At 25.8% G+C, this 24396-nt stretch overlaps 3 protein-coding genes and 1 long non-coding RNA gene across 7 annotated transcripts; 2 read left to right on the top strand and 2 right to left on the bottom strand.

The window, feature by feature from the left end:
• Positions 1–8786: 8786 nt before the first annotated feature.
• Positions 8787–15044, bottom strand: Sap47 (Synapse-associated protein 47kD). 2 transcript variants are annotated; one of them, XM_075824380.1, is made up of 7 exons: positions 14878–15044; positions 14225–14384; positions 10904–11171; positions 10694–10831; positions 10259–10619; positions 9874–10187; positions 8787–9732 (listed from the first exon to the last, which is right to left on the bottom strand). In XM_075824380.1, exons 3-7 carry the CDS (start codon positions 11121–11123, stop codon positions 9590–9592), a joined length of 1176 nt encoding a protein of 391 aa, XP_075680495.1. In that variant the 5' UTR covers positions 11124–11171; positions 14225–14384; positions 14878–15044; the 3' UTR covers positions 8787–9589. The 2 variants fall into 2 exon arrangements, with proteins under 2 accessions (XP_075680495.1, XP_075680496.1); XM_075824381.1 differs by having other exon boundaries at positions 10904–11166.
• A 254-nt stretch (positions 15045–15298) lies between these two features.
• sgl (UDP-glucose 6-dehydrogenase sgl) lies at positions 15299–19028 on the top strand. 3 transcript variants are annotated; one of them, XM_075824379.1, is made up of 7 exons: positions 15299–15711; positions 17112–17177; positions 17239–17442; positions 17523–18266; positions 18328–18554; positions 18617–18758; positions 18827–19028. In XM_075824379.1, exons 3-7 carry the CDS (start codon positions 17266–17268, stop codon positions 18986–18988), a joined length of 1452 nt encoding a protein of 483 aa, XP_075680494.1. In that variant the 5' UTR covers positions 15299–15711; positions 17112–17177; positions 17239–17265; the 3' UTR covers positions 18989–19028. The 3 variants fall into 3 exon arrangements, with proteins under 3 accessions (XP_075680494.1, XP_027195618.1, XP_075680493.1); XM_027339817.2 differs by having other exon boundaries at positions 15300–15711; positions 16967–17177; XM_075824378.1 differs by having other exon boundaries at positions 15300–15711; positions 16868–17177.
• LOC142646160 (uncharacterized) lies at positions 15720–16868 on the bottom strand. The gene is made up of 2 exons (XR_012847144.1): positions 16300–16868; positions 15720–16033 (listed from the first exon to the last, which is right to left on the bottom strand). It is a non-coding gene; the product is annotated as an uncharacterized LOC142646160 (long non-coding RNA).
• A 717-nt stretch (positions 19029–19745) lies between the features above and the next one.
• On the top strand, positions 19746–21574 carry olf186-M (Ki-ras-induced actin-interacting protein-IP3R-interacting domain olf186-M). Its single transcript, XM_075824382.1, has 3 exons — positions 19746–20923; positions 20999–21117; positions 21186–21574. Exons 1-2 carry the CDS (start codon positions 20488–20490, stop codon positions 21103–21105), a joined length of 543 nt encoding a protein of 180 aa, XP_075680497.1. The 5' UTR covers positions 19746–20487; the 3' UTR covers positions 21106–21117; positions 21186–21574.
• The last annotated feature ends 2822 nt before the right edge of the window (positions 21575–24396 follow it).

Below are 24396 nucleotides of genomic sequence, written 5' to 3'. Positions count from 1 at the left end.
ATGTTTTTTGTTTTGAAAGGTTTTTTTTTTTTTTTTTGTTTTTTCGTTGTTAATTCCGCTTGAATTGTTTAGTTTTACAGTTTACAATTCAACTGTTCTGTTATTGTCATTATCATCACAACATAAATATTCAATTATATGGTAAATTCAGTGACAATTTTTTTTTTTTTTTTTGAAACAAGATTCAAATATATAATTTACCAATGATAATCATTATCATCAGCATTCTAAGATTCTCAGGGATCAGAAAAAATCATCACAATTTTTGAATTCATTCATTCATAAATTCAAGACAAATTCCTTCAATGTTTATAAACTATAATTTGTTGTTGTTGTTGTTGTTGATTCTGGAATCAGGATTACTTACTTTCAAAAGATATTATTTTTCAAAGCTTCATTTACATCATAATATTATGGGGAAAAAGTATAAGTAATCTTTCCAAACACACACACACATCCATCATCAAACAACAACAACAGAAAAAAGATGAAAAGTCAAAACAAAAAGTAGATAGATAAGATAGATATGGAATCCATATAAATTGTCTAATTTAAATGAATTTTTTCTTCACTTTCTTCACTTTCTTATTTACATTACTCTTACTCTTTGATAGAGAATATTTATGAATATTCTTTCCCTATAAAAAAAAAAAGAAGAAGAATTCAGGTTAAATTAAGCTTGAAATATTCAAAAAAAAAATTCTTATAAAGCTATTGTGTTGAAAGAACAAAAATAAAAAGAAAGAAATCTCCTAATATCATCATTCATTATGAATAGATGTGTTGAAAAAAAAATATAAAGATTCAAACGACTGAATGAGAATGTGAATAAATGAAAACTGGGCTATATTATTTTCTTATCTCTGAAAATACAGAAAAAAATTATATTCATTATGGAATCTTTTCTTTTGAAAGAAAGAATTTTTCTTTACTATCTTCTCCCCCTATTGACAACACCTTGTTATCAGAAACCATGAATAACTAAAAAAAAAAAGAAAGGTGTATGTGTGCGTCTGGATGTAGATTATAATGTCCCGATGAAAAATAAAATATACTGATGATATGATTTTGTGTCTGGATCAGCATTTACCAAATAGATAGAACATATGATGAACATTCTCAAGAAATTCATACATAGATTACCTTGGAAATTGATTGACATGGATTTTTCAAATTCAATACACGTTTCCATTTTTGTTCCAATTTCAACTTTTATCATCATCATCATCATCATCATTTTCCATATAGAACGTTTTGAATAATTTGTCTCATAGATTTCTCTCGCTCTTTGGAAATTTACATTTCCCTTGTTCAAAACAAAAAAAAAAAAATCAACTTTAACGATATTATTATAAGGGTGGCAGTGGTGACATGAATCGCGATACACAAAAAAGAGATCAATGTAACAAAATGGTTATCTAATAGTGTTATGTTCACTTTTTTTGTTTGTTTCGCACTAAAATTCTTATCAATAACAAATCAATAATATTTATTTATTGTTGTTATCATCATCATCATCATTTTCTGTTTTGTTTTGTTTTGTCAATTCAGTTTGTTTGAAATAACTACAATATAGATAAGAAGATGAGTGTAGAGAGAGAGAAAAAAAAAAAGAAAAGAGATCGATCAATAATCGATCCTTTTTTTCTTCATCCAAATCCGAATAATGTTCCAGAAACAAAAAAAAAAAGTTTTCGGTTTAGAATAGATTCAAAAAAAAACAAAAAACAAATGACATCCGCGTATCGTTAAAGTCAAAATAGATTTTCAACAACAACCAAAAAAAGTTTGAAATTTTTTTTTGCTATTCTTTGGATATCGATTTCATCATCATCATCAAAATCATCATTGAGATTTTTAATGTGATTTCTATAGATTTTCATTGTTTTTTTTGTTGTTGCTGGTTTGGTTTGACATTTTTTTCGTTTGTTGATGATTCCAAGAAAAAAAACAGGATCTTTTCGGTTTTTCTGTCAACACTACAGTGATGGACAAACTTTTACATCGGAAATTTCATTTGTTCATTTTCATTTCGTTCATTTATTTGCAATTCAATTCAATTGTGTGAATATATTGATATAATCATGATCTATTTTTTGTTTTACTAAATGAACAAAACAAACATTTTCAAAATTTTAGAAATACTGCCCACAAAAATAACAATCAGTTGGGCAAACCATGCTAAAATCAGAATAAAATGAACTCAAAAAAAAAACAATGATAATGATGAAAATAATTGCATTTGAATTTGGAAAATTCTAGAAATTCTATGCTGAATTCTGAATTTGAATGAATAGAGAGAGAGAGAGAGAGAGAGAGAGAGAGAGAGAGAGAGAGAGAGAGAGAGAGAGAGAGAGAGAGAGAGAGAGAGAATATATTTGATTTTGAATTTGAAAAATAATCCACCAAAAAAAAAAAACAAAATTATATTCTCATATTATCATCGTATTTTGTTCATTTGAAAACTAGAAAAATATGATATGGATGAAAGGGATGATGATGAAATAGTGACAAATTGAAATTTTGGCTGCTGTCAAGTGCTATTTGATGATCGCCAAAAAAAAATTGAAAATAAAGAGTTGTAGTTTGCATCACACACTCCCTCTTTATTTACAATTAATAATTTATTGATATTCGATATTCGATAATGTTTTATTTGTTGCCAAATGCACATTTATACATTAAATTTTATTTGAAAAAAAAGACAAATTTCAATTTGTCATTTACATTGTAATTCATTTTTGGTTTTTTTGGGAATTTTTGATTTAGAAAGAAAAAAAACGCTTAGTAATAAATAAATAATCAATGAATAATAATTTCATCAGTTGACTATCAGTTGCATAATTTGAATTCTTGATCAAACATGAGAAATAGAAAAAAAATTCCCGTTCCGTTGATCATCATCATCATTAACATCGTTCAAAGATTCTTTGTTGGAAAATAAATCGAAGACGATATAGAGAAACAACGAAAGAATTTTCGTTTTGTTTGTTTCTCGTTCTCTCACTCACTTTCTTAAGAATTTTTTTCGTTTTGTTTTGGTACCTATGAAGCAAAAAATAAATTAATGATACAGTTACGAAAATTAATAATAAAGAATTTTCACAATGATGATGACGACAACAACAAAAATAAATGAAAACAATTTAACAGTTATTTACCGTTAAGCTTACATTTAGCCTCCAATCATCATCATCATCATCAATTTTTTTTTGTTTGGAGGGGAAAAAAGCCAGGTTAGTAAAACAAAACAGAAGCAGTTTATATAAGTCAGTTTTTTTAAGGAAAGAATGTGAATAAATAAATAAAATACCGAAACTGTAAAGAAGTGAAAAATGTGAAAACATAGATAGAGAGAGAAAGAAAGAAAAAACTTAACGATTTCGGTAATTTGACTGACTATTATACGTAGAAAAAAAAAAGAAATAGCAAGCATCCCCATTATTTATCATGGATTTTGTGATTTTCTTGAACTTTTTTTTTTTGTGCCTATAGTTTATTTTCTCTTCGACAAATGTATATTTCCAAACAAACAAACAAAACAAAATTGAAAAAAACAGAGTTTTTTTCCCATTTCAATGAATTTTTTTTCTTCCCATTTGATATTGACAAAAAATGCATGTGATGAAAATCGATTGTATCGGTTTGTTGTTGTTGTTGGCCTAATAGTAATATCAAAATAATGACAAAATTTGATGGAAATTTGCAAAAAAAAAGAACCGGAAAATAGTCACGAACATGAATGAAGTTATGAATTCCGAAATTCAATTCAAATTTAAATTTTTGTTTGCTCACATTAGAAATGAGAATGAAAAGCAATAATAATAACAACAACAACAACAAAGCCTGTTGACCCAGTGACCGAATAAAATGAGAAGAGAAAGAAAAAAAATTGAATAAATGATATTTGAGAACCGAATTGGAGAATTCAACAACAACAACAAAACGGAAAACTTATACAATCCATATGAAAAATAAGCCAAATCAAATGAAATGAAAAACAGAATCAAGATTGATGGATCATGTTTCATTCATTATTGGGTATATGGATTCTCGTTTTTCATTTCACACAATGTTTATTTCAGATTTTTTTTTTGTTTTGTTTTGTTTCTAACTTTCGTCTATCAAGTTTATTAAAAAAACAAAACAAGAATGTAGATGTGCAGATATTTTTTGTCTACCCAATCAACATGATTAAAGCAGTAGAATAATAGACGAAGAAAAAGAAATCTTGATGAGAAATTTTCCTTTTTTTTGTTTGTTTTCCATTTCCATATTTGGTTGGGATAAATGTGACAGCCTGAATGCTTGTTTGGAAACCTGAATATAAAATATATTCTTATTATTAATTTATTCATAATATATGAATGGATGAATGGAGTGGAAATGGAAATAAATAAATAATAAATTGATAATGAATGAATGAATTTGACAATCAAAATAAATGATGAAAACAATTAAAACAAAACAAAACAATAATAATAATGATGACAAAATACGAAATATGATCTAATGTTAAAATAGAAAAAAAAATGATAATATTCTTTTCGGTTAAAATAGAAATATTCATTATCATTATTAAAGAATTTGATTGATATGATATAGCGAAAATTCTCTCTCTCTCTCTCTCACTCTCTCGCCAGTTCAGAAAATTTGGTCCATACAAATTCCATGTGTTGTTGTTGTTGTTGTTTAGCATGAAAACAAATTTGTCACTTATTTCCATTGAAAGAATATTGTTTTTTGTTGTTGTTGAAAATTGTCATTTCGGATCATTTCAAATTCTGTTGTTGTTGTTGTTGTTGTTGTTGATGATGGTGAGATTTTCGGGAATTTTCTTTGATTTAATTAAATTTCTGAATGAAAAAAAAATCTATTCACTTATCTTATTCCAAGAATATTAATATATTTGACTTTATTAAATATCAATTTTTCGTTGTTGTTAAAATCACTTGATTCCTACAACAACAACAACAACAACAAATATCAATGATAAAATCCATTATTTGTTGACTATTTTATTTTTGGTCATGCAAACAAAACAAAATAAAACCATTTTCATTTGATTGATCAGAAAATGATAGCAACAACAACAACAACAACAAATGGATATATATTTTTTCCAACTTCAATATTGTTTTTTTTTTTGGCTTGCTGTATTTGTTTTTTGATTTGGTTATTTATATATCAAAACGAATATCAAAGAAAACATATATATATGCAATGGTCAAAAAGTTTAACCAAATAAAATAAAATGATGGATGAATGAATGAATGTATGAATCGTTGAAACGAGGGCAAAATCAAACAGGCAAATAATAATAATAAGAACGCAAGAAACTCAATACGAATCATCGATTTGAACAAAGAAAAGAAAAGATATTGTGAATTGAATTGTGAATTGTTTTGTTTTGTTTTGTGGTTTCTTTCGTTTTTATTTTTGTTTATTCAGCCATTAGTTCATTATGATGATGATGATGATGATGGTCATAATGGCGGTGGTTATTTTTGCTATATGATGATAATGATGAAAGAAAGAATCTTTGTGTAAACAATGAATATTCTGTATATGGATGGTGTCATATAATGATGATAATATATTAAATGATGATGGTTGCATGGTTTAATGGCTATGGCAGTAAATTAGATTTCCGTTTTGTTTTTTTTTTTATTATTATCATCATTATTATTATTGTTTTTAATTGAAATCATTATCATTATATATTGGGCGTATTTGTGTGTTTCACCAAACCAATTTTAACGCCCCCACACAATTTCAAGAATTGCATTGAAATATCATTCATTCATTTGGAACAGAAATAACAATTTTTTGTTTCTTTCTTTTATTATCGTTATTTTCTCATTGAACTTTTCTTTTTTTTTCTGTTCATTCTTTTCTTGTGATGAAACATATAAATAGGAAAAAAATAACCTGGTGACAGCTTGTGGTTTAATTTTTATTATTTATTTTCGTTTCCTACGCCGACATTAAATCCAAATAATTTTTTTTTTTTTTTTTGGCAAAAATAATTGGCCAAACCAAACCAAACAGAAAAGAAAACTGTGTGTTTGTGAAATGAAATTAAACAAAACTAAACAAAAAGAAAGAAAAAAAATTATTCTGAGAAAAAACTCAAATTTGCCAAAAAAAAAAATGATGAAAACAAAAAAAGATGTAAACTCAGTGAGAGCTGAAGGAAAGAAGCCAGCAAAAAAAAAGAAAGAAAAAATTAATGGAAAAATTCTTGGAAATTTTAAACAAACAAAACTAGAAAGAATTAAATTATTTGATTATTTTGTTTCCAAAGAATAAAAATGTATTGAATCATCAAACGAACCAGCAAAAAAAAAATAAAATAAAATAAGCTTAAATTTCTGGTACTTCAAACCAGTTAAATTACATTTTTCTTTTTCTTTTTTTTCTGGTCACAATATTATAAGTAAACTAATAAATTTCATTAGGGAAATTTGCATCCAGAGAAAAAAATTCTTGAAATTTTTTTTGTTTTTGTTTTTCCATTATTAGTTTGTTCTGGGTTTGTCATCGTTGTTTTAATTGGGGAATCGTCGTTTGACAATCATCATCATCATCACCAGTCGAAATAGTAGTAGACCTTAGTTATCAACATTAAATAAAGATAAAGTATTTTCCAACTAACTAACTGACTTTTGAAATAATCTATTTGTTTATAATGAAAACAAAAAACATTGTATTTTTTTCAAAGTTACTTCAAAAACTTGTCAAAATAATTTAAAACAAAAAAAAACAAAAATAAACTAATTCATTTGATAAAAATTAATGATCGATCACAAGAATATCACTTTAGAAGAAAGAAGAAAAAAAATATTTACAAATAACGGTTGTTGAATGAAGTGAATGTTGAAAATGTCAAATGTAACTGGAATTCTGTGTATTTGTTAGAAGCATATTTCTTAATTTGATTTGATTTTTTCATTCGTTTCGTTTCGTTTTTTGTTTCCTTTCATCACCATTAAATAATAATAATAATAATAATTTGCTAATGTAGTTTTTTGTTTTGTTATAATCAGATTTTTTTCTCTCGTTGTTGTTGCGTTGCGTTGCTCTGGTTTCAGGTTTTTTTTTTTTTTTGGTTCATTCGATTAGGATTCATTTAATAATTTAGGAATTTTCTCTCGATTGGATTGAATTGATGGAAATGAAAAACGAAAAACGAAAAATTCTTGAGGGCAATTCCTTCTTCATCTTCTTCCTATCGAAAGTTAATAGAATTAAAGAATTGAAAAATTTTTTTTTCGACTCAATATTCTTTTCGGCCACATTGTAATCAATAATATTTTCGCTGCTACTTTCATTCGAATATTAAATGAAAATGAATTTGAATCAGCAGAATTAAATGTAACAAAAAAAACTACAGTTAGATTTGGCTTATGTTTTGTTATGTAATGTTTTTTTTTATTGAAAACGAAGCATTACTGTACATTTTTTTTCGATCATTTTTAATAAAAATGACATCATTTTCATTTTTGCTGAGATGTTATTTTGTTCTTGCTGTTCATTTTCATTTTTTTTTGCTGATCATCGAAATTGAAGATGAAAGAAAAAAGGAAAAATCGATTTTGATTAAATCAAAATTAAAAAAAAATTTTTTTTTGTTTGCAAATGATGAATGAATTTTGGCAAGCAAAAAAAAATCCATAAATCCTCATCTATACGGATGTGCGTAGAATAAATTGATTTTCGATCGATAAAATTGATCGATTTTTGCGAAAATTCTGAAAAATTTTTCATATTTGGATTTTTTAAAACCAGATGACGCCAGACTTGTTTGAAATGAAACAAAAAAATTTCATTCAAAAAATGCAAATAAATGTTTAGTTAGTGCCATCTGTTGATCGAAAATTTCACGACTTTTGATTTCGACAATAGATGGTACAACTGGTTTCTTATTGGTTTGAAATTTTTTGAATTCAAACTATCAAACATTCATTTATCAGTTCAAATTCTTTCCAAAGTTTTTTAACTGTCAAATGTCAAATATTAAGATTTTATTCAATTCATTTAAGCAAATATTAGCTCAGGATTCTAACAGATCCTTTATCTCATAGAATAATTTGTTTGTTTGTTTGTTTGGTGATTGATGACGATGATAATTGATAATGATAAGCATCAAATGTTTTTTTATTTCTGTTTTCAGTGTAATGATAATGATGATGATGATGATGATGATAAGCATTGTTTTTTTGTTTTTCATTTTGGAAGAACCGAATAAAATGGACACATTTTTTTTAATTGTTGGTTGTTGTTTTTAAATGATTTCCTTTTTTTTGTTTTGTCAATTATCTACTGAATATATATAGTGTATTTGAAGATGTAATTTTAGCCAGAAAACAAAAACAAAAAAAATCGTATACAATTCTGTATTATATAAATGAATAAAAAAAACATTTGTAAGATAGGTGTGTGTGTGTCGGTTGTGTCTGTGTTAAGGTCCATGTGTAATATAAATAATTTATAAGAAACAAAGAAAGAAAATTCATTATTTTATAATTATAATTATAAATTTTATTACTACAGAATACACTATATAGTTATAAATGAATATTTTTTATATAAATATATTGATTGATTGATTGAAAGTTTTTTTTTTTTGTTGGATAATGATATTCAGGTAGAGAGAGAGAAAAATTCTAAACCGATCTGAAATGGTACTCAGAGAAAACATATTCTCTGCAAAAACAAAATCGATGATGGGAAATTATTTTCATTTATTATTCAATTCAATTAAACAGAACAGAACAGAAAAATTCATGCCAAATTAATTTATTTGTTTGAAAAAAATGGGGAACGAAACGATCGATTAAATCGATTTCTTTAAAAAAATGAAGAAGAAAAAAAGAAAACTTTATGAATATAATAATTAAATATATTAACAAATGATAACTGAATGTATTCATTAATGACAATCAATCAATCAATCAACCAATCAATTAATCGATCAATCGGTGTTTTTGGAAAAAAGAAAAGCGAAATGGAAAGCGAAAAGGTTGGAAGCAAAAAACGATAAATGAATCAATGAATCAATCAATCGAACAAACAAACAAACAAACAAAATCTATATAGGAATTACAAATAATTAAATAATAAAAAAAACGACGAAAACAACAACAACATTAAATATAAATTCCCTCTTACTAATAAACAATTATAAATATTCTTTGTGTTTATGTGTGTGTGTGGTTGTATTTTGCGAAAAAAAATTGGTCTTATTGCTTGAAATTTTTGTTTTTTTTACTGTGTAATATAATTATTATGAAACCATATTCAAACTGATATATATATTTATAATAAGGTAAATGGATATATAGGTGCACATATTATAATCAAAATTGGAAAAAATGTATTTTGTTTTGTTTTTGTTGTTGTAAAACGTATGTGCGTAATGATATTTTGTTTTGTTTTGTTTGTTAATGGGGAAAAAAACACAGAATTTGTTTGTGTTGAATTACATCTGTTTGTTTGTTTTTGTTTTTTTTGCTAAATTAAATTGATCAAAAAAAAAAAAGAAGCAAATCAAATCATAATTATAAATATGGATTATTATTATGGATTATTTAATATCGAAATTGGCAAGCTCTCGGTTGATTTCATCATCATCAATTTTTCCGGTTGTGGTTGTTGTTGTTGTTGTTGTTTCATTGTTGGTAACGAAATCAAATTCTTGCAAATCTTTAGCTAATTCTTCATCAATGTCTATTTTTTGGAGAGATATTACATAGATTGTTTTGAAAAAAAAAGAAAAAAAAACGAAAAAAAACGTGCAAATAAATAAATGAAATCATAAAAAAAAAATCAAAATAAAAACGAAACAAAAACGAAAAAAAAGTTAAATACCATCATTGGTATTGATGCCAAGTTTATACATATCTTGGCGTACATCATCAACCGATAGATTAGAATTTTGGAATGTATCCGAAATAAATTCTGTTTCGCCTATTGTTTCACCAATCTGATCATTTGGATCATCAGGTCCTTCGGATGATGATGATTTAGATGAACCCCAACCTGATGATTTATGACCACGACCACGACCACTACCATCATCATCAACATTACCGAAATTATTACTACTGTTGGAAAGATTTGGATCTTGTTTAATTAACGATACACGATAGAAATAATTTTTCCAAAATGTTTCTTCATTTACTCTGTGTTTTTAAGAGAAAAATTAATTAATTTAAATTAGATTTTTTTTGCTTGCATCAAAATGAAAACTTACAATTTAGGAACAATTTCGTATCGCATTTTAGCAAGCTCAGGATCTTCACGTAATAATGCCAATGCAATTGGATACGAATCATTCATATCGAATGGAAATTCAACACCAGCCGGTGGACTACGAACAAAATTTCGTTTATCTTGTGAAAGGCTTAAAATTTCCACCTTAACTTTTTCTTCATCATCACAACCAATCCAAGGTGGTTCAGCTAAATCAGTTTTACCACCATGTTCTTTAATAAATTCTTGTTGTTCTTTGGTAAAATCTTGCATTAGGCCAACATTTTCAACAGTACTTTTTAATTGTTTTGCTGTTGCCGATACTGTTTGTCCAGCTTTACTTGCAACATTTGCAATAAAATCTAAATAAATATTGATTGGAATAATTATTCATTAATGTTGAAAAAAAAACAAATATTTTTTATTAATAAATTACTTCCAAAATATTTGGCCGATTCAATAGCTTTTTGTGATGTTTCAGCATAATTAAATGCTGCTGCTGATGATGATTTTTCATCAATATTCAATAATTCTTCTGTTGCATTATCGGCTGCTGTTGTTGTATATGTTTGATCTGTTTGTTTTTTAATAATTTTAACAAAATAAGCAAAAATAAAAATAAAACAAAACAAAACAATAATCATACCTTCACTATAATTGACATCAACATTATTGACATCTTGTTGTTGTTGTTGTTGCTGTTCATATGTCATATTATTATCATCATTATCAAATTTTTGTTCATCATTACTGGTGGTTGATCCGGATGTTGGATTTAATGTTGAATTCACAGCAGCTGTTGCTGCTTTACCCAATGTTTCAGCTTTATTTACAGTATTTTTTAGAATGTTTGAGAAAAAATCCATTTTGTTTTGTTGTTTGTTTGTTGTTATTATTCAAATTTAAAATCTAAACTTTATTATATTGATGATCGAATAAAGATTATAGGAAACAATTAAATTGAATCAAAGAAACAAAAAACAAAAACAAGAAATTAATTAATCAATAGAAATTCATTTGAAGAAAAGGAAAAAAGAAAAACATTCAAGCAAAGTGCGTGTATATATACTACCAAACCAATATCAAACCATAACCATAACCACCAAAAAAACGAAAACTAAAACCAAAAATTCTTGATCGATCAATTGAATCGATCCAGAAACAAAACAAAAAAAAATTTCCCTCTCCTTTCTTGCTTGCTTCACAACAATGATGGTGGTGTTGGATATATTATTTTATAAGGTAAATTCAATGCAAACCAAAACAAAAACAAAACAAAAAAATCTTCCATCTATATCGTCATTATAAAGTTTCAAGTATTTTAGCTCGAAAAAAAAGTTCATTTATTTTGAACCCCCCCCCCCCAATGAAAAAATATGAAAAAACCAAAAATGAAAATGATTCTTTCATTTAATTCTGCATATAACATATAATTATATATACATTTTTAAAGAGAAAAAAAAATATTACCAAGAATTATTATTCTCATTTTAATTTTAAATTGTAATTGCTACTTAATTTCTTTTCTTTATTTTTTAAACATTGTATCTCTTCAATCTTGTACCTAGGCTATCTTTATATTGAAAATTTGTAATTGATAATTCATTTTAACTTTTATTTTAGCGTAAATATCCACTGGATAAACGCTTTTTAATAAAATTATTATTATTATTATAAGAATTATTATTCTCATTTCATTTCATCATTCACATATAATGTTATTGGTTTGGTTGCGAAGAAGAAGAAAAAGATATTAAATTTAATAAAAATAATGGTCATTATGAATGAATGAATGATGATGATGATTAACAACAACAACAACAAACAACCATTGAAACAATAATTTTAATCTGTATATTATAATACAACAACAACAACAATAAAAAAAAACTTGTAATGACATTAACACAAATAAAGTTATCAGGTAAAGTGAACCAAAAAAAAACCTGAAAAAACCTGAACAAAAATTTGAAGATAATGAAATTTCTCACATAATCATAATATCAACAATCTTGTGAGAAATATTGTTTTTTGTTTTTTTTGGATAACAGCATTAAATTCTCTAGTACAACCTATATATAATATTAGATAGAATAGAATAGATAACGAAGATATGGATAGATAACGTTGTTGTTGTTGTTGAGCTATTCAGAACCAAAACGAAACGAAAAAATCAAACATATTCTCTATGTAAGTAAGTGTAAGTGTGTGTGTGTGGGTGGTTTATTATATGGAATTTCTATATTCTTTTATTTTGCATTTTTTTCTGGTTACAAAATTGCCATTAGCATCGTTAGAGAAAATGAGAGTGAGAGAAAAATTGTGTGGGATGCGCAGAATTCTGTTCATTTGAAATTTTTTTCTTTCTTTTTCGGTCAAACAACACGATTCCCTTACGATGGGAAGAATTTTTTTTTTTTTTTTTTGTTTCTGTCTTGTTCTGGTATTGCCTTCATACTTTTACTCTTAATACTTTCTATGGAACAACAAAACAACAAAAAAATGGTTAAAATGTTTCCATAATAAGTACACAATCAATTCACGATTCCTATTCCCATATATATTCTGTATAATCATCAGTCAGTCGACCAATTCGACCAGGAATGAAAAATACGCAACCATACAGTTAAAAAAAAAAAATGAAAGTTGAACCAAAATGAAAATGAAAATTATTATTATTATTAATAAAAAAGAATAATAATTTTCATTTGGTTCGTTTCAATGGTTTTTGGTTTTCAATGAAAAAACAAAAAAAAACGAACCAAAAATGAATGAACCAAAAACGAAATTAGACAGATTCCTGAATTCTCTCGCTATATATACTGTATATAAATACCAAAAGACACATCAATTGTAAACATAATGATTATGATTATGAGATGATGATGATGATTATGATACGTAAAAAAGAATTATTTCAAGAATCGATTTTCAGAAACAAAACAAAAAACAAGAATCATGAGAAAAATTTTTCTGTTGTTGTTGATCATCATCATTGATATTTATTAACTATGGCGTTTTTTGTTTTTGGGATTTTTCTGTCCTGACAAACTTTTCTTTCTTTGTATTTTCCCAAAAACGATTCTACACATATATCGATCATTCATTATCGATCTATATGTGGATCTTTATTATTGCTATAGGTACTACTAGAATCTATCCATTTGGGATGTTTATTTTATTCATCATCGTCATCATTATCAATATTTATTCAGTTTAGAAAGTTTTCAATTTCATTTGATGAATGAAATTGAAAACCAAAGCCAAAACCAAATAAAAAAAACATCGGATAGACATGTTTAATAAACTATAGAAATTCTTATTATTATTTATTAGATTGATTTTCATTGAACCATAAATAAACAAACAAACAAACAAACAAATAGCATCTCTCACTCTTGAAATAATTAACCAAAACATTCCCCCATTTTTTTCCAGTTAATTTAATTAACTTCAAATTTTAATCAATAAAAAAAAGAAGCAAAAGAACGGGTGTCATTTATAATTATATAAAACCGGCTAGTAACAAAACAAAACTAAAAAAAGAAAAAAATGATTTTAATCCGATTTGATTAATTAAAAAAAAAGAAGAATATTTTTTTCCTGCTTAAAGTGAGAAAAGATTTCAAAAGCCAAAACGAAAAATTGGCCGTTTCAAATTCAAAATTGAAATTGAATTTGGAACAAAACAAAAATTTCAGAATATGAAAAAATAGAAAATTTGTTTTGATAAATTGCTTCAGATTATGAATAAAACAACAACAACAACAACAGAAAAAAAACTATCATTATTCTTGCTGTTGTTATTGCTAAATCCCAAAAGAATTTATCTCTCTCTCTCTCTCTCCCAAAAACAAAATACTAAATATGATTGATTAACATGATGCATGCAAATTATACACCTACACATATTTTTTATAGGATTTTGAATAAGAATGGTGAAAAAAAATTGCTAGTTAAAACTTACATTTTTTTCCGGGTTTCTTTTTTTCGTTTCGTTGAAAATGTTTTGTTTTTAAAATCGATCAAACAATGGATGGATACGATTGATAATGATCAAACTAAATCTAAATGTAATGATGTTGTTGAATGAAACACTTGAACAATAGAATTTATTTTTTATTTTTCTAAACAAAACAAAACAAAAAAGAATTAGTTTGAAAATTGAAAATATTTGATGAACAAAAAAATGGTTCAGAAAAAAAAACAAACAATGACTGACCAATTGAAATGATAGAGAAATTTTTGCGACTAGATTTTTGTTTATCTGTTTCTTGATAATTTACAATAATATTCAATCACATTAATTTTACAGAAAATGAAAAAACAAAACAAAACAAAACAAAAATCGGTACAAAATTGAATTATTAATTATGATTTTTTTCGACAAAAACAATTCTGAATGTCATTAGATGAATGAATGTATTTTTGCAATATTTTTTTCGCACTTTTGTTAAATGTCGAAGATGTTTGATATTGATATTCTCGAGATGAGAAATACTAATGCAACATCTATGTGAGAAAAAAAAATTTTTTGGATTTTTTTTTCTCGTTTGTTTGTTGGATGGAACTTGAAGAATTCTTTCTACTTTAGTTTTGTTGTTCAACTTCAATACTTGCCTTTTTTTATATAGAATCACAGGAATTATTTTGTATTGTTTCCCCGAGAAACCAGGACAGGCAAATCTATATATTCAAATGATGATGATGGTAGAATATATTTTTTTTTTCTTCTGAAATTTTGTTTCAAATGTTGATTCTAACCAAAAAAAAAAAAAAAATCGAGAATTCTAATTCGAACGTTTTTGCTTGTGTTGTTGTTGTTGTTTTGGTCTTACTTTTTGTTCCACTACTTTTTTTCGGTTATTCTTTTCACTCATCAATACTACTACCTTTAATTTTGTTTATTCTCATGATAATGCGTAATAATTTTTTTTCAACTTGGGTTTTTTTTTCTGGTCTGGATATTTCAAAACGCCCATTTCCAAAAAAGTTTTTTATTTGTAATTTGGATCATCATCATCATCATTAATGGTAGTAGTGGCTTGTTTGAATTTCAAGAATATTTCCATATAATTTTTTCATCCAGAATTTCTTTCAGCAAAAAAAAATTTTTGATCGTCATCTTTGAATAATCGAATGTTTATGTTTTGGAAGTAGTGGTGTTGGTGGTGGTAGTAGTAGCAAAGTGTATAGTGAAAATGCATGTGGAATTTATTTTTCGAATACGAAAAAAAATTTTCTTGCAAAGAATTCGAACAAAAAATGATGATGGAAAATAAAAATTTCCACCGCTTCGTTACAAGATGATAATAATCAATAAAACCGATTTTATTCTGATACATATCAAGCAATGGTCGAACTAATACTGATTCCTGATGATAATTTTAGGTATAAAATTGGTTTACAAAAAAATGATTCCCGAATCATATATATGGATTCAGAAAAACAAAAGTAAGAAGTAAATAAAAATACATTTTTATTAATGATTTCTTAGTTCTGATAAAAATTTTTTTTGTTGTTTATGTTTTTATTAATGATTATAATCATAATTACAAGAATGCAATATCCTTTTTGTGTTGATAATTACAATTATAAATACATGATGATATCATTAATTTAACAATTTTGTCGTTTGATTAATTGATGGATTATGTTTGATATAAGTTTGACAAACAAACGACAATATAATGTGTAGCAATCGTAATCACAATCAAACCGGATCTTTTAGCCAAATAAATTCAGTCATTTGTTTTTTCATTTGAATTTAACAACCCTGTCAATTAAAAAAAAAATATGAAATTATTTTTCCCAAGCAAGCAAGCAAGCAAACAATATTCCAATTGGATAATTAATCCGATGCTAATGATGATTATGATTGGAAAATAAAATACAATGAAATCATCATAATAATCATTATCATCATCATCATAAATAATAATAAAAATGACAGTTTTTTTCTTGTTATTTATAAATAAAATCATCATCATTATAAATAAGTTTTTGTTTTTATTCCCTCTCTATCCATCTATATCTTACTACCGTTTTGTTGTTGTTGTTTTGTTTTGTTGTTGTTGTTGTTGTTGTTTTGTTGTTTGTTGTCAATCAAACAAAACCAAAAAAACTATTAGATAAAACGTGACATAAACTTGTCATTGAAATAAAATTGTTTGTTTTTGTTTGTTTTTTGTTTGTTTGTTGCTGTTGTTTGTTGTTTTCGTTTGTTGTTACATATATAAATTGTTGTCTGATAACCTAAAACAGACAGACAGAATTTCAAATGATAAAAATTTTCATCTGCACTGAGAATTTGTTTGCTTTTTGATAACATTTTTTTTTCTTTCTTAAAAAATTTCAATTTTCGAATGAAAAAGAAATGCTTTCAATATTCAAATGTACACACGAAGCATAAGCGAATCGAAAAAAAAAACATTTTCCATTTCCAGTTTTCTTTCTTAATTTTGTGTAAATGATTTTTTTTTTTTTTTTTGAGAAAACAAAAACAAGAATTTCTCACTCTCCCACTCTTTCTCTCGCTGTCCACTTTCTTCTTCTTTGTTTAATATTCACATTCGGTCATTGTGCTTTTTATTTGCAACATTGATTTTAGGCAAAAAAATTTTTTTCGGCAAACAAGCAAGACAACAACAAAAGCTTACCCAGACGACTATAAAGCTATCATTAATATAAATCAAAAAAAAATTTACAGGGAAAAAAACAGACAAGCAAAACTGAGCAAGCAAAAACATTAATCAATTCTGTATGGTCGATCTCTGTGTGTGTGTGTGTGTGTATCGTGGAATCTTTTGTAAAAGTTTTATTTGTTTGTTTTTCGTCTGTATTTGAACATTAAGCACATCATTGAAACATCCATTGTCATCATCATCATCATCATTATTTCCAGTTCATCATTCAAACAGGTATGTATTTTATTTAGATTTGAATGTTTAATTCTTTAATTTTTCATTGATCATTTTTTAGTACTTAACGAACTTATTATTGAAAAAAATGGAACATTTATTGGAAAGAAAAATAACAAAAATATGTTGTATTGGTGCTGGTTATGTTGGTGGACCAACATGTGCTGTATTAGCTAAAATGTGTCCAAAAATTAAAGTCTGTGTTGTTGATTCAAATCCAAAACGTATTGAACTTTGGAATTCAAATCAATTACCAATTTATGAGGTTTGGTTTTTTTGTATATAAATATTTTTGCTGTTATTAAAAAAACTAATTTTCATTTTTCTTTTTATTCAAAAAAATAGCCTGGACTTGATGATATTGTTAAAAAATGTCGTAATGAAAATCTATTTTTTTCCAATCAAGTGGAAAAAGAAATTTCCGATGCTGAATTAATATTTATTTCGGTTAATACACCGACAAAAAATTTTGGTTTTGGTAAAGGAAAAGCAGCCGATTTGAAAAATTTAGAAAATGTATCACGTTTAATTGCACGTTCGGCTAATGATAGTAAAATTATTGTTGAAAAAAGTACCGTTCCAGTACGTGCAGCCGAAAGTATTAATCGTATTTTGGGTGCAAATAAAAAACCCGGTATACATTTTGAAGTATTATCTAATCCAGAATTTTTAGCCGAAGGTACAGCAATTAATGATCTAATTAATCCGGATCGTATATTGATCGGTGGTAATGAAACTTATCATGCACAAATTGCTATTGAAAAATTATGTGAAATTTATCGTAATTGGATACCGGAAGAGAAAATTATCCGTACAAATACATGGTCATCAGAATTATCAAAATTAGCTGCAAATGCATTTTTAGCACAACGTATTTCATCGATAAATGCTATTTCAGCATTATGTGAAGCAACCGGTGCTGATGTTAATGAAGTTGCTAATGCTATTGGTTCGGATTCAAGAATTGGTCCGAAATATCTTCAAGCTAGTATTGGTTTTGGTGGTAGTTGTTTTCAAAAAGATGTACTTAATCTTGTTTATCTTTGTGAATATCTTAAACTACCTGAAGTAGCTGATTATTGGCATCAGGTAATTATGAATTTTTTTTTTCATATTGAATTTTAATTTGTTTTTGTTTTTTTCCTTATAGATTATCGCTATGAATGATTATCAAAAACGTCGTTTTGCATTACGTATAACTGAATGTATGTTTAATACAATAACAGGTAAACGTATTGCAATATTAGGTTTTGCATTTAAAGCTAATACTGGTGATACACGTGAATCACCAGCAAAATTAGTTTGTCAACATTTATTGGAAGAAGGTGCACAATTAGCTATTTATGATCCAAAAGTATTAAAAGAACAAATCTATGCGTAAGTTAATGAAATTCAATAAATTTAATCAAAAATCAATTTTTTTTTCTTCGTTATAATAGTGATTTAAATTTAACCGATCTAAATATAATGGATAATAATAATAAATGTTTAGAAGATTATGTACAGGTTGTTGAATCACCATATCAAGCATCAACTGATGCACATGCTATTGTTATCTGTACTGAATGGAATGAATTTAAGGTTTGTTTTTTTTTAACTAATTACGATTTTCTGATTTATAATTTATATTTAAAAAAAAAATTACATAGGAATTAAATTATGAAAAAATGTATTCATTAATGATGAAACCGGCATTTATATTTGATGGACGTAATATGATTAATATTAAACAATTAGAAATGATTGGTTTTCATGTGGAAAAAATTGGCCGTCAATTTAATCATAGAAAAATTGGTTCAAAAGATAAATGATAATAATTTCAAAATGCAAAATCAACGAAAAAACAGAAAATTTTCCTATTTTTCCCTCAATGATTTTATTTTTTTTATTTGAATTTTTTTTTATTAAAAATGAAATAAAATTTTCCATAATTTTTCCATAACTTTTTTTTTTGAAAAATTTTCCGAGAAAAATGACAAATGTAAAAAGGATACGAGAGAGAGGGGGGAAGGGAAAATAAACACGAAAAAGAATCTCCATAACAACCAATTCAAAACAAAAAAAAATAAGCATCAATCACACATCAACAACATGATTATCGTCATCATCATTGATTCCAAAAATTTGTTGCCAGGAATTATATCGTCATGTTTCGACCTTTTTCTGTTTTTGCCATTCTAGTCGAATTAGCCTTGATCTTTATATGGATTATATTTTCAAACCAAAAAATTATCAATCAAAAGAATAGAAAGACTTGCAACTTGTATTTGCAATTTGATAATTTATTTGTTTGTTTCTTTCTTTGAAAATATGACATTTTTTCTTGTTGTTGTCTTGTTTCTTGTCAAATTGTTGCATGTGTCAAAGAATTACAATTTTTCAAACAAAAATTGTTGAGAAATTAATAAACAAACAGACAGACTAAACATATATTGATGCTTGTGTATAGAATTGCATAGTTTGCTTTCTCTCTCTTCACTTTCGCTTTCGCTTTTTTTTGTGGTGCATGCACACTATGAGTGATTTGAAAGGAAATTTCAATTTTTCAAAAAAAAAAAAAAAAAAAAAAAATACAAAATTTCCTTTATTGTCACATCTCTTGTTTGATGTTTCAAATTGTAGTCGAAAACAAAAAACAGTGGATAAAATGGAATAGGAGACAAAAAAAATAAATTTTCAGATAAAAAATCGACAGATAAGTGGCTAGACGAAATTTTTTGTTGTTTTGTTTTTTGCTTTTGGAAAATTGAATTGTTCATCATAAACATCATCAAAGTGGTTCCAAATAGCATCATCATTGATTTTGTTTTTCTGTTTCTTCATTTGAATTTGCTGTTGTTGTTGTTGTTTTATCGTGAAAATTGACGGCAAACTTTTTTTCGTTCATTTGTTTCCTGGATCAAATTAAATTTGATTAATTGATATTTTTCCATTGAATTGAACTGAAAAAGTTAAAAAAACATCATTCAAACACCAAAACACACAGACAACAAAACGTTGCCTTGGTTGTTTGTTTTTGGTGGAAAAAGATTTATTTTAGAAAATAAAATCCAAGGATTGTTGTTGTTGTAGTTGTCGTTGTTTCCTAGTTTTGTCACAATTCACATTCGAACACCAAAAAAAAAAAAAAAAATTGTATATTTTGAAAAAGAAAAACATATGAAAAACATTGTTTGTTTGTTTGTTTTTTGTCATTAATGTTCATCGACAAAATTTCGACAATAACAATATTATTATTATTATCGATAATAATAACTTTAAAGTGAAAAATTATTATTTTTTTTAAATCCAGAAATTATAAAAAATCATAATGATGATGATGATGAATAAAAAGATAGCCAATAATGATGAAAGAATGCTATTTGAACGTCGTAATTCAACACCAACAACACCAACTATATCATCAACAACAAATATGATGATTATAAATTATAATTATAATAAATTAATATCATTAAATCAATTATATAATAATAGTATAAATTCAGATGATACATTATCAAGTATATCAAGTATTGATTCATTATTAGAATCAAGACGTGAAAATCCTGAAGAAATACTTTGTGGTTTAGGTTTTGCTGCTAGTACATTTGAAGATGAAATTAATCCATTATCACGTATACCGAAACGTTTTTTTCGTCAACAATCATTAGCAAAAGGTGTTAATGTTGATAAAATTATTGAAATGATAATGATTAATAATGAATTTTTACAACAATCATCATCATCATCATATTATAATCAATGTAAGTTCCTTTAATTAAAAGCTTATTTATAAAAACCCAAAATTTTAATTTTTTAATAAAAAAAAATTTTTTTAGCAAAAAATAATGATTTACGAATGCATTTATTTAAAACTAAACAACAATTAATTGATAATGATAATTGGAAACAACAACGTCGTCATACAATTTCTGATTTGGAATAAACAAAAAAATAGGTAAAAAAAAACTAATAATCGATGTCTTTGTCGAATATAATAATCTAATTATTGTTTTTTATCTCTAGTTTTCATTATTATAATTATTATCGATGATGATTAAACATCTTTATTATCAACTTATTTTTGATATAGGAAAAATTCAATTCGTGATTTGATTAATGAATTTAAACTGAAATTCTTAATGACATCATCATCATCATTGTTTTTCGCTTTTTCTATGGAATCAATGACGTTAATAACGAGGATATTCTTTTCGATGAAAAACAAAAGAAAATCTTACAAGGAAGCTGTCAACATCTAAACAAAACAAAATCAATGACATCATCATATGACAATTAATCAAGGTAAAACAAAACAAAACAAAACAATCGATCAATCGATCAATCAATTCAAATACAAATCGATTAAAATGTTACAATTCATCATTCGAAACCAAAAAAAAAAAAAAAACAAATCAATCAGTCAATCAATAATGGAAGATTTGAAAACAAAACAAAACAAAAAGACAGGCAGCAATAATTAACGAATTTCAACAAATTATCGATCAATTATCGATCGATTAAAATCAACAACAACAACAAATACAAAAACACCTACAATCTGTGATAAATTCATCATTTTCATGACTCTAAAATACAATTTTTTACTTTTTTTTTTGATTTAAATAAAAATTTTGATAATTTTTTTAAAAATCTTATGCATTGAATTCGATGCCAAAATGTTTCTTCTTTCTCTCCAGTTTTGTTGTTGTTTACGACAACAACAAAAAGATTATATAAGGATAGGGTTGAATAAATCAAATGAATTTAAGAATTTTATTTGTTTTCGCTCGTCAGACAGACAAAAAACCACAAAGAAATTGTGTGACAAACAAACAAACACACGCATTTGATTGATTTGAAATGTTAGAAAAAGAAAAGTTGTTTTGAGATTTATTTTTAAAGTTATTTTTAGTCACATCATCATCATCATCATGATCTGTAGATGTAGAATTTTCATTCGGATTATAATCAAGAAGATTCAAGTTTAGCTAAGAGAATCTACATTCAATTCCTTCTATAATTCAATCATAATCCATATCGATTGATCGATATTGATTTAATCAGAATTTAATCAATCTGAAGGCAGAAAAAAAAATGAAAAACAAAAGCCGAAACCTTATGAATTCGTGAGACGTAAAGTCGAATAATTCAACAACAGAAAACCGGAAAGAATTTTATCAACATTCAGAATCAGAAAAACAAAACAAAACAAAAATCTTGTGATTAACAATAACAAACATCAGTCAACCAGATCTATCAATGGATTATTATCATTTTGGTTAAATCTTCGAAAACAAAACAAAAAAATATTTTCCTTAAAGAATTCAAATTCTTTTGAATGAATAAATGAATGAAAACACACGTACTACGTGCACATTTCATTTTATTCATTCATTTATTTTTTTGACAAAGTAAAAAAAACAACAAACATTTTTTTTTCTTTTAAAAAGTGTTAATCCGGTGAACGTCATCTATTCATTCATTCATTCATCATTATTTTGGGTTTTGTTTGCTAAAAATATCACATTAACATTCTTGCAAAACTTTATTCAACATAAATTATTATCATTATTATTCTTGGCTATATTTATCACAAATTTTTTTTTCAACGATGATGAAGTATCAAAATCATTATAAACCAACGGATAATGAAGATGTTGATGGAAAAAATCATTATTATTACTTTATTTCTTGAAAATTAATGAATTTATAATGAAGTTTATCGGGTTTTTTTTCATTTAAAAATTAATTAACAACAAACCGTTAAAACAACAATGATGAAGATGACATTGAATAACAATGATGGATGTGATTTTTTTCTCTTTCAAATCAATCACCTGGTTGATTTTATTATTATTACCTCATCAATAAAATTCTTTCTACATATCATCATCATCATCATCAGTAGTAGTCAATTTTTTTGTTTGCAATACAGCATTGTGTTTACAATGGTTAAGTGCAAAACCGAAACCAAAAAATTCGCGAAAAAAAAGATTAATCAATTTAGACAAACAACCATCATCACCACAAAGGAAAATGTAGTTGTATAAGATTGGATTGCAAAAAAAAATCAAAAATCGCAAAAGTAAAAAAAAGAAGGAAAAAAAACTCGTTCAGTCAGTCAAGTTAAATCAAATTCAAAAAAAAAAAAATCTTGTTAGAAAAAATAATGATTGAATATTGAAAATGTTTTGTGAAATATCTTATTACCAAACATCAAACAGTCAGGCTTTATCCATAATTATTCATTCAAAAATGAATACTGATTATCGATGATGATGATGATGATGACCATGATGTAAAAATAATTTTATGCATTTTTCATTTTAATGTTTGTGTGTGTGATATATGATTATAATGATGGTGGTGGATTTTTTTTTTTTTTTTTGATTTTTTGATTGTGACCAGTATTGGCATCTGAATGAATAAATAAATTATCAATTCAATTCATTCAATTCAATTCAATCATATCAAAATAATTGAATTAATTTTTCTTATGGAAAAATGATAAAATAAAAGTAAAAATTTTTTTTCCGAAGAATTTTTTCTTCTTTTTCTTCTTCTTCTTCGTTGAATTTGTAATTCCCAAACATTTTTGATTTCATCTTGTGTTTGTTTTTCGAGTGCTGTTCATCTATGAAAATATCTTTGGAATGTCTAGTTTTTTTTACAAGTTTGAAAAAAAATAAATTTCTATTTTAGAGTGCATTTTGACCAAAGAATTTATTTCAAACTTTTTTGTTTTCACTATGGTGTTGACGGTCGTTAACACTTTAATACGTAATAATGATGATAGGGTTGATAAGAAGAAATTTTTTTTAAAAAAAAAAGAAGCTATAAACACTTTCTTAAATTCATTCAAATTTGAAATTGGATAAATTGAACAATCAACAACAGCCAAAAAAAATTGATACTTTTTTTTTGATTTGAAATTTTTTTTTCCATTTCATCAATCACCTTGGATTTTGACCAAAACAAAACGAAAGAATGAAAACAATGAAAAAAAATGACTGAGAGGGTTATGCAAAAAAGAAAAACTAAGAAGCAATGATGATGATTATGATTTAATGGTCATGGTTAATGATCATTATGAGTTATAAATGCATCCAACAAACAACAACATTTTAATATATTGAAATAAAGGCGCCATCGGCTATTTATTGTGTAAATCACACATATAGTGTGTGTGTTATTTTTCCCACTTTCTCTTTTCCACTTTCACTTTCTCTCTCTC

The sequence above is a fragment of the Dermatophagoides pteronyssinus genome, unplaced genomic scaffold (assembly GCF_027571235.1).
Source record: "Dermatophagoides pteronyssinus isolate colony J.1.1.1.1 unplaced genomic scaffold, Derpt_VIB-CSIC_2022.12 sq0078, whole genome shotgun sequence".
NCBI classification, from domain to species: Eukaryota; Metazoa; Arthropoda; class Arachnida; order Sarcoptiformes; family Pyroglyphidae; genus Dermatophagoides; species Dermatophagoides pteronyssinus.
This window is presented reverse-complemented; position numbering and strand designations above follow the sequence as displayed.

Excerpts from the sequence above, each read along its gene's own strand:
- Sap47 (XM_075824380.1), bottom strand. The coding sequence starts at position 11,123 with ATGGATTTTTTCTCAAACATTCTAAAAAATACTGTAAATAAAGCTGAA. Across the intron at positions 10,620-10,693 it reads ATCGGCCAAATATTTTGGAA|ATTTTATTGCAAATGTTGCA; the intron begins GTAATTTATTAA and ends ATATTTATTTAG. Across the intron at positions 9,733-9,873 it reads TGGCATCAATACCAATGATG|ACATTGATGAAGAATTAGCT; the intron begins GTATTTAACTTT and ends TCCAAAAAATAG.
- sgl (XM_075824379.1), top strand. The coding sequence starts at position 17,266 with ATGGAACATTTATTGGAAAGAAAAATAACAAAAATATGTTGTATTGGT. Across the intron at positions 18,267-18,327 it reads TAGCTGATTATTGGCATCAG|ATTATCGCTATGAATGATTA; the intron begins GTAATTATGAAT and ends TTTTCCTTATAG. Across the intron at positions 18,555-18,616 it reads TTAAAAGAACAAATCTATGC|TGATTTAAATTTAACCGATC; the intron begins GTAAGTTAATGA and ends TCGTTATAATAG.
- olf186-M (XM_075824382.1), top strand. The coding sequence starts at position 20,488 with ATGATGATGATGATGAATAAAAAGATAGCCAATAATGATGAAAGAATG. Across the intron at positions 20,924-20,998 it reads ATCATCATATTATAATCAAT|CAAAAAATAATGATTTACGA; the intron begins GTAAGTTCCTTT and ends AAATTTTTTTAG.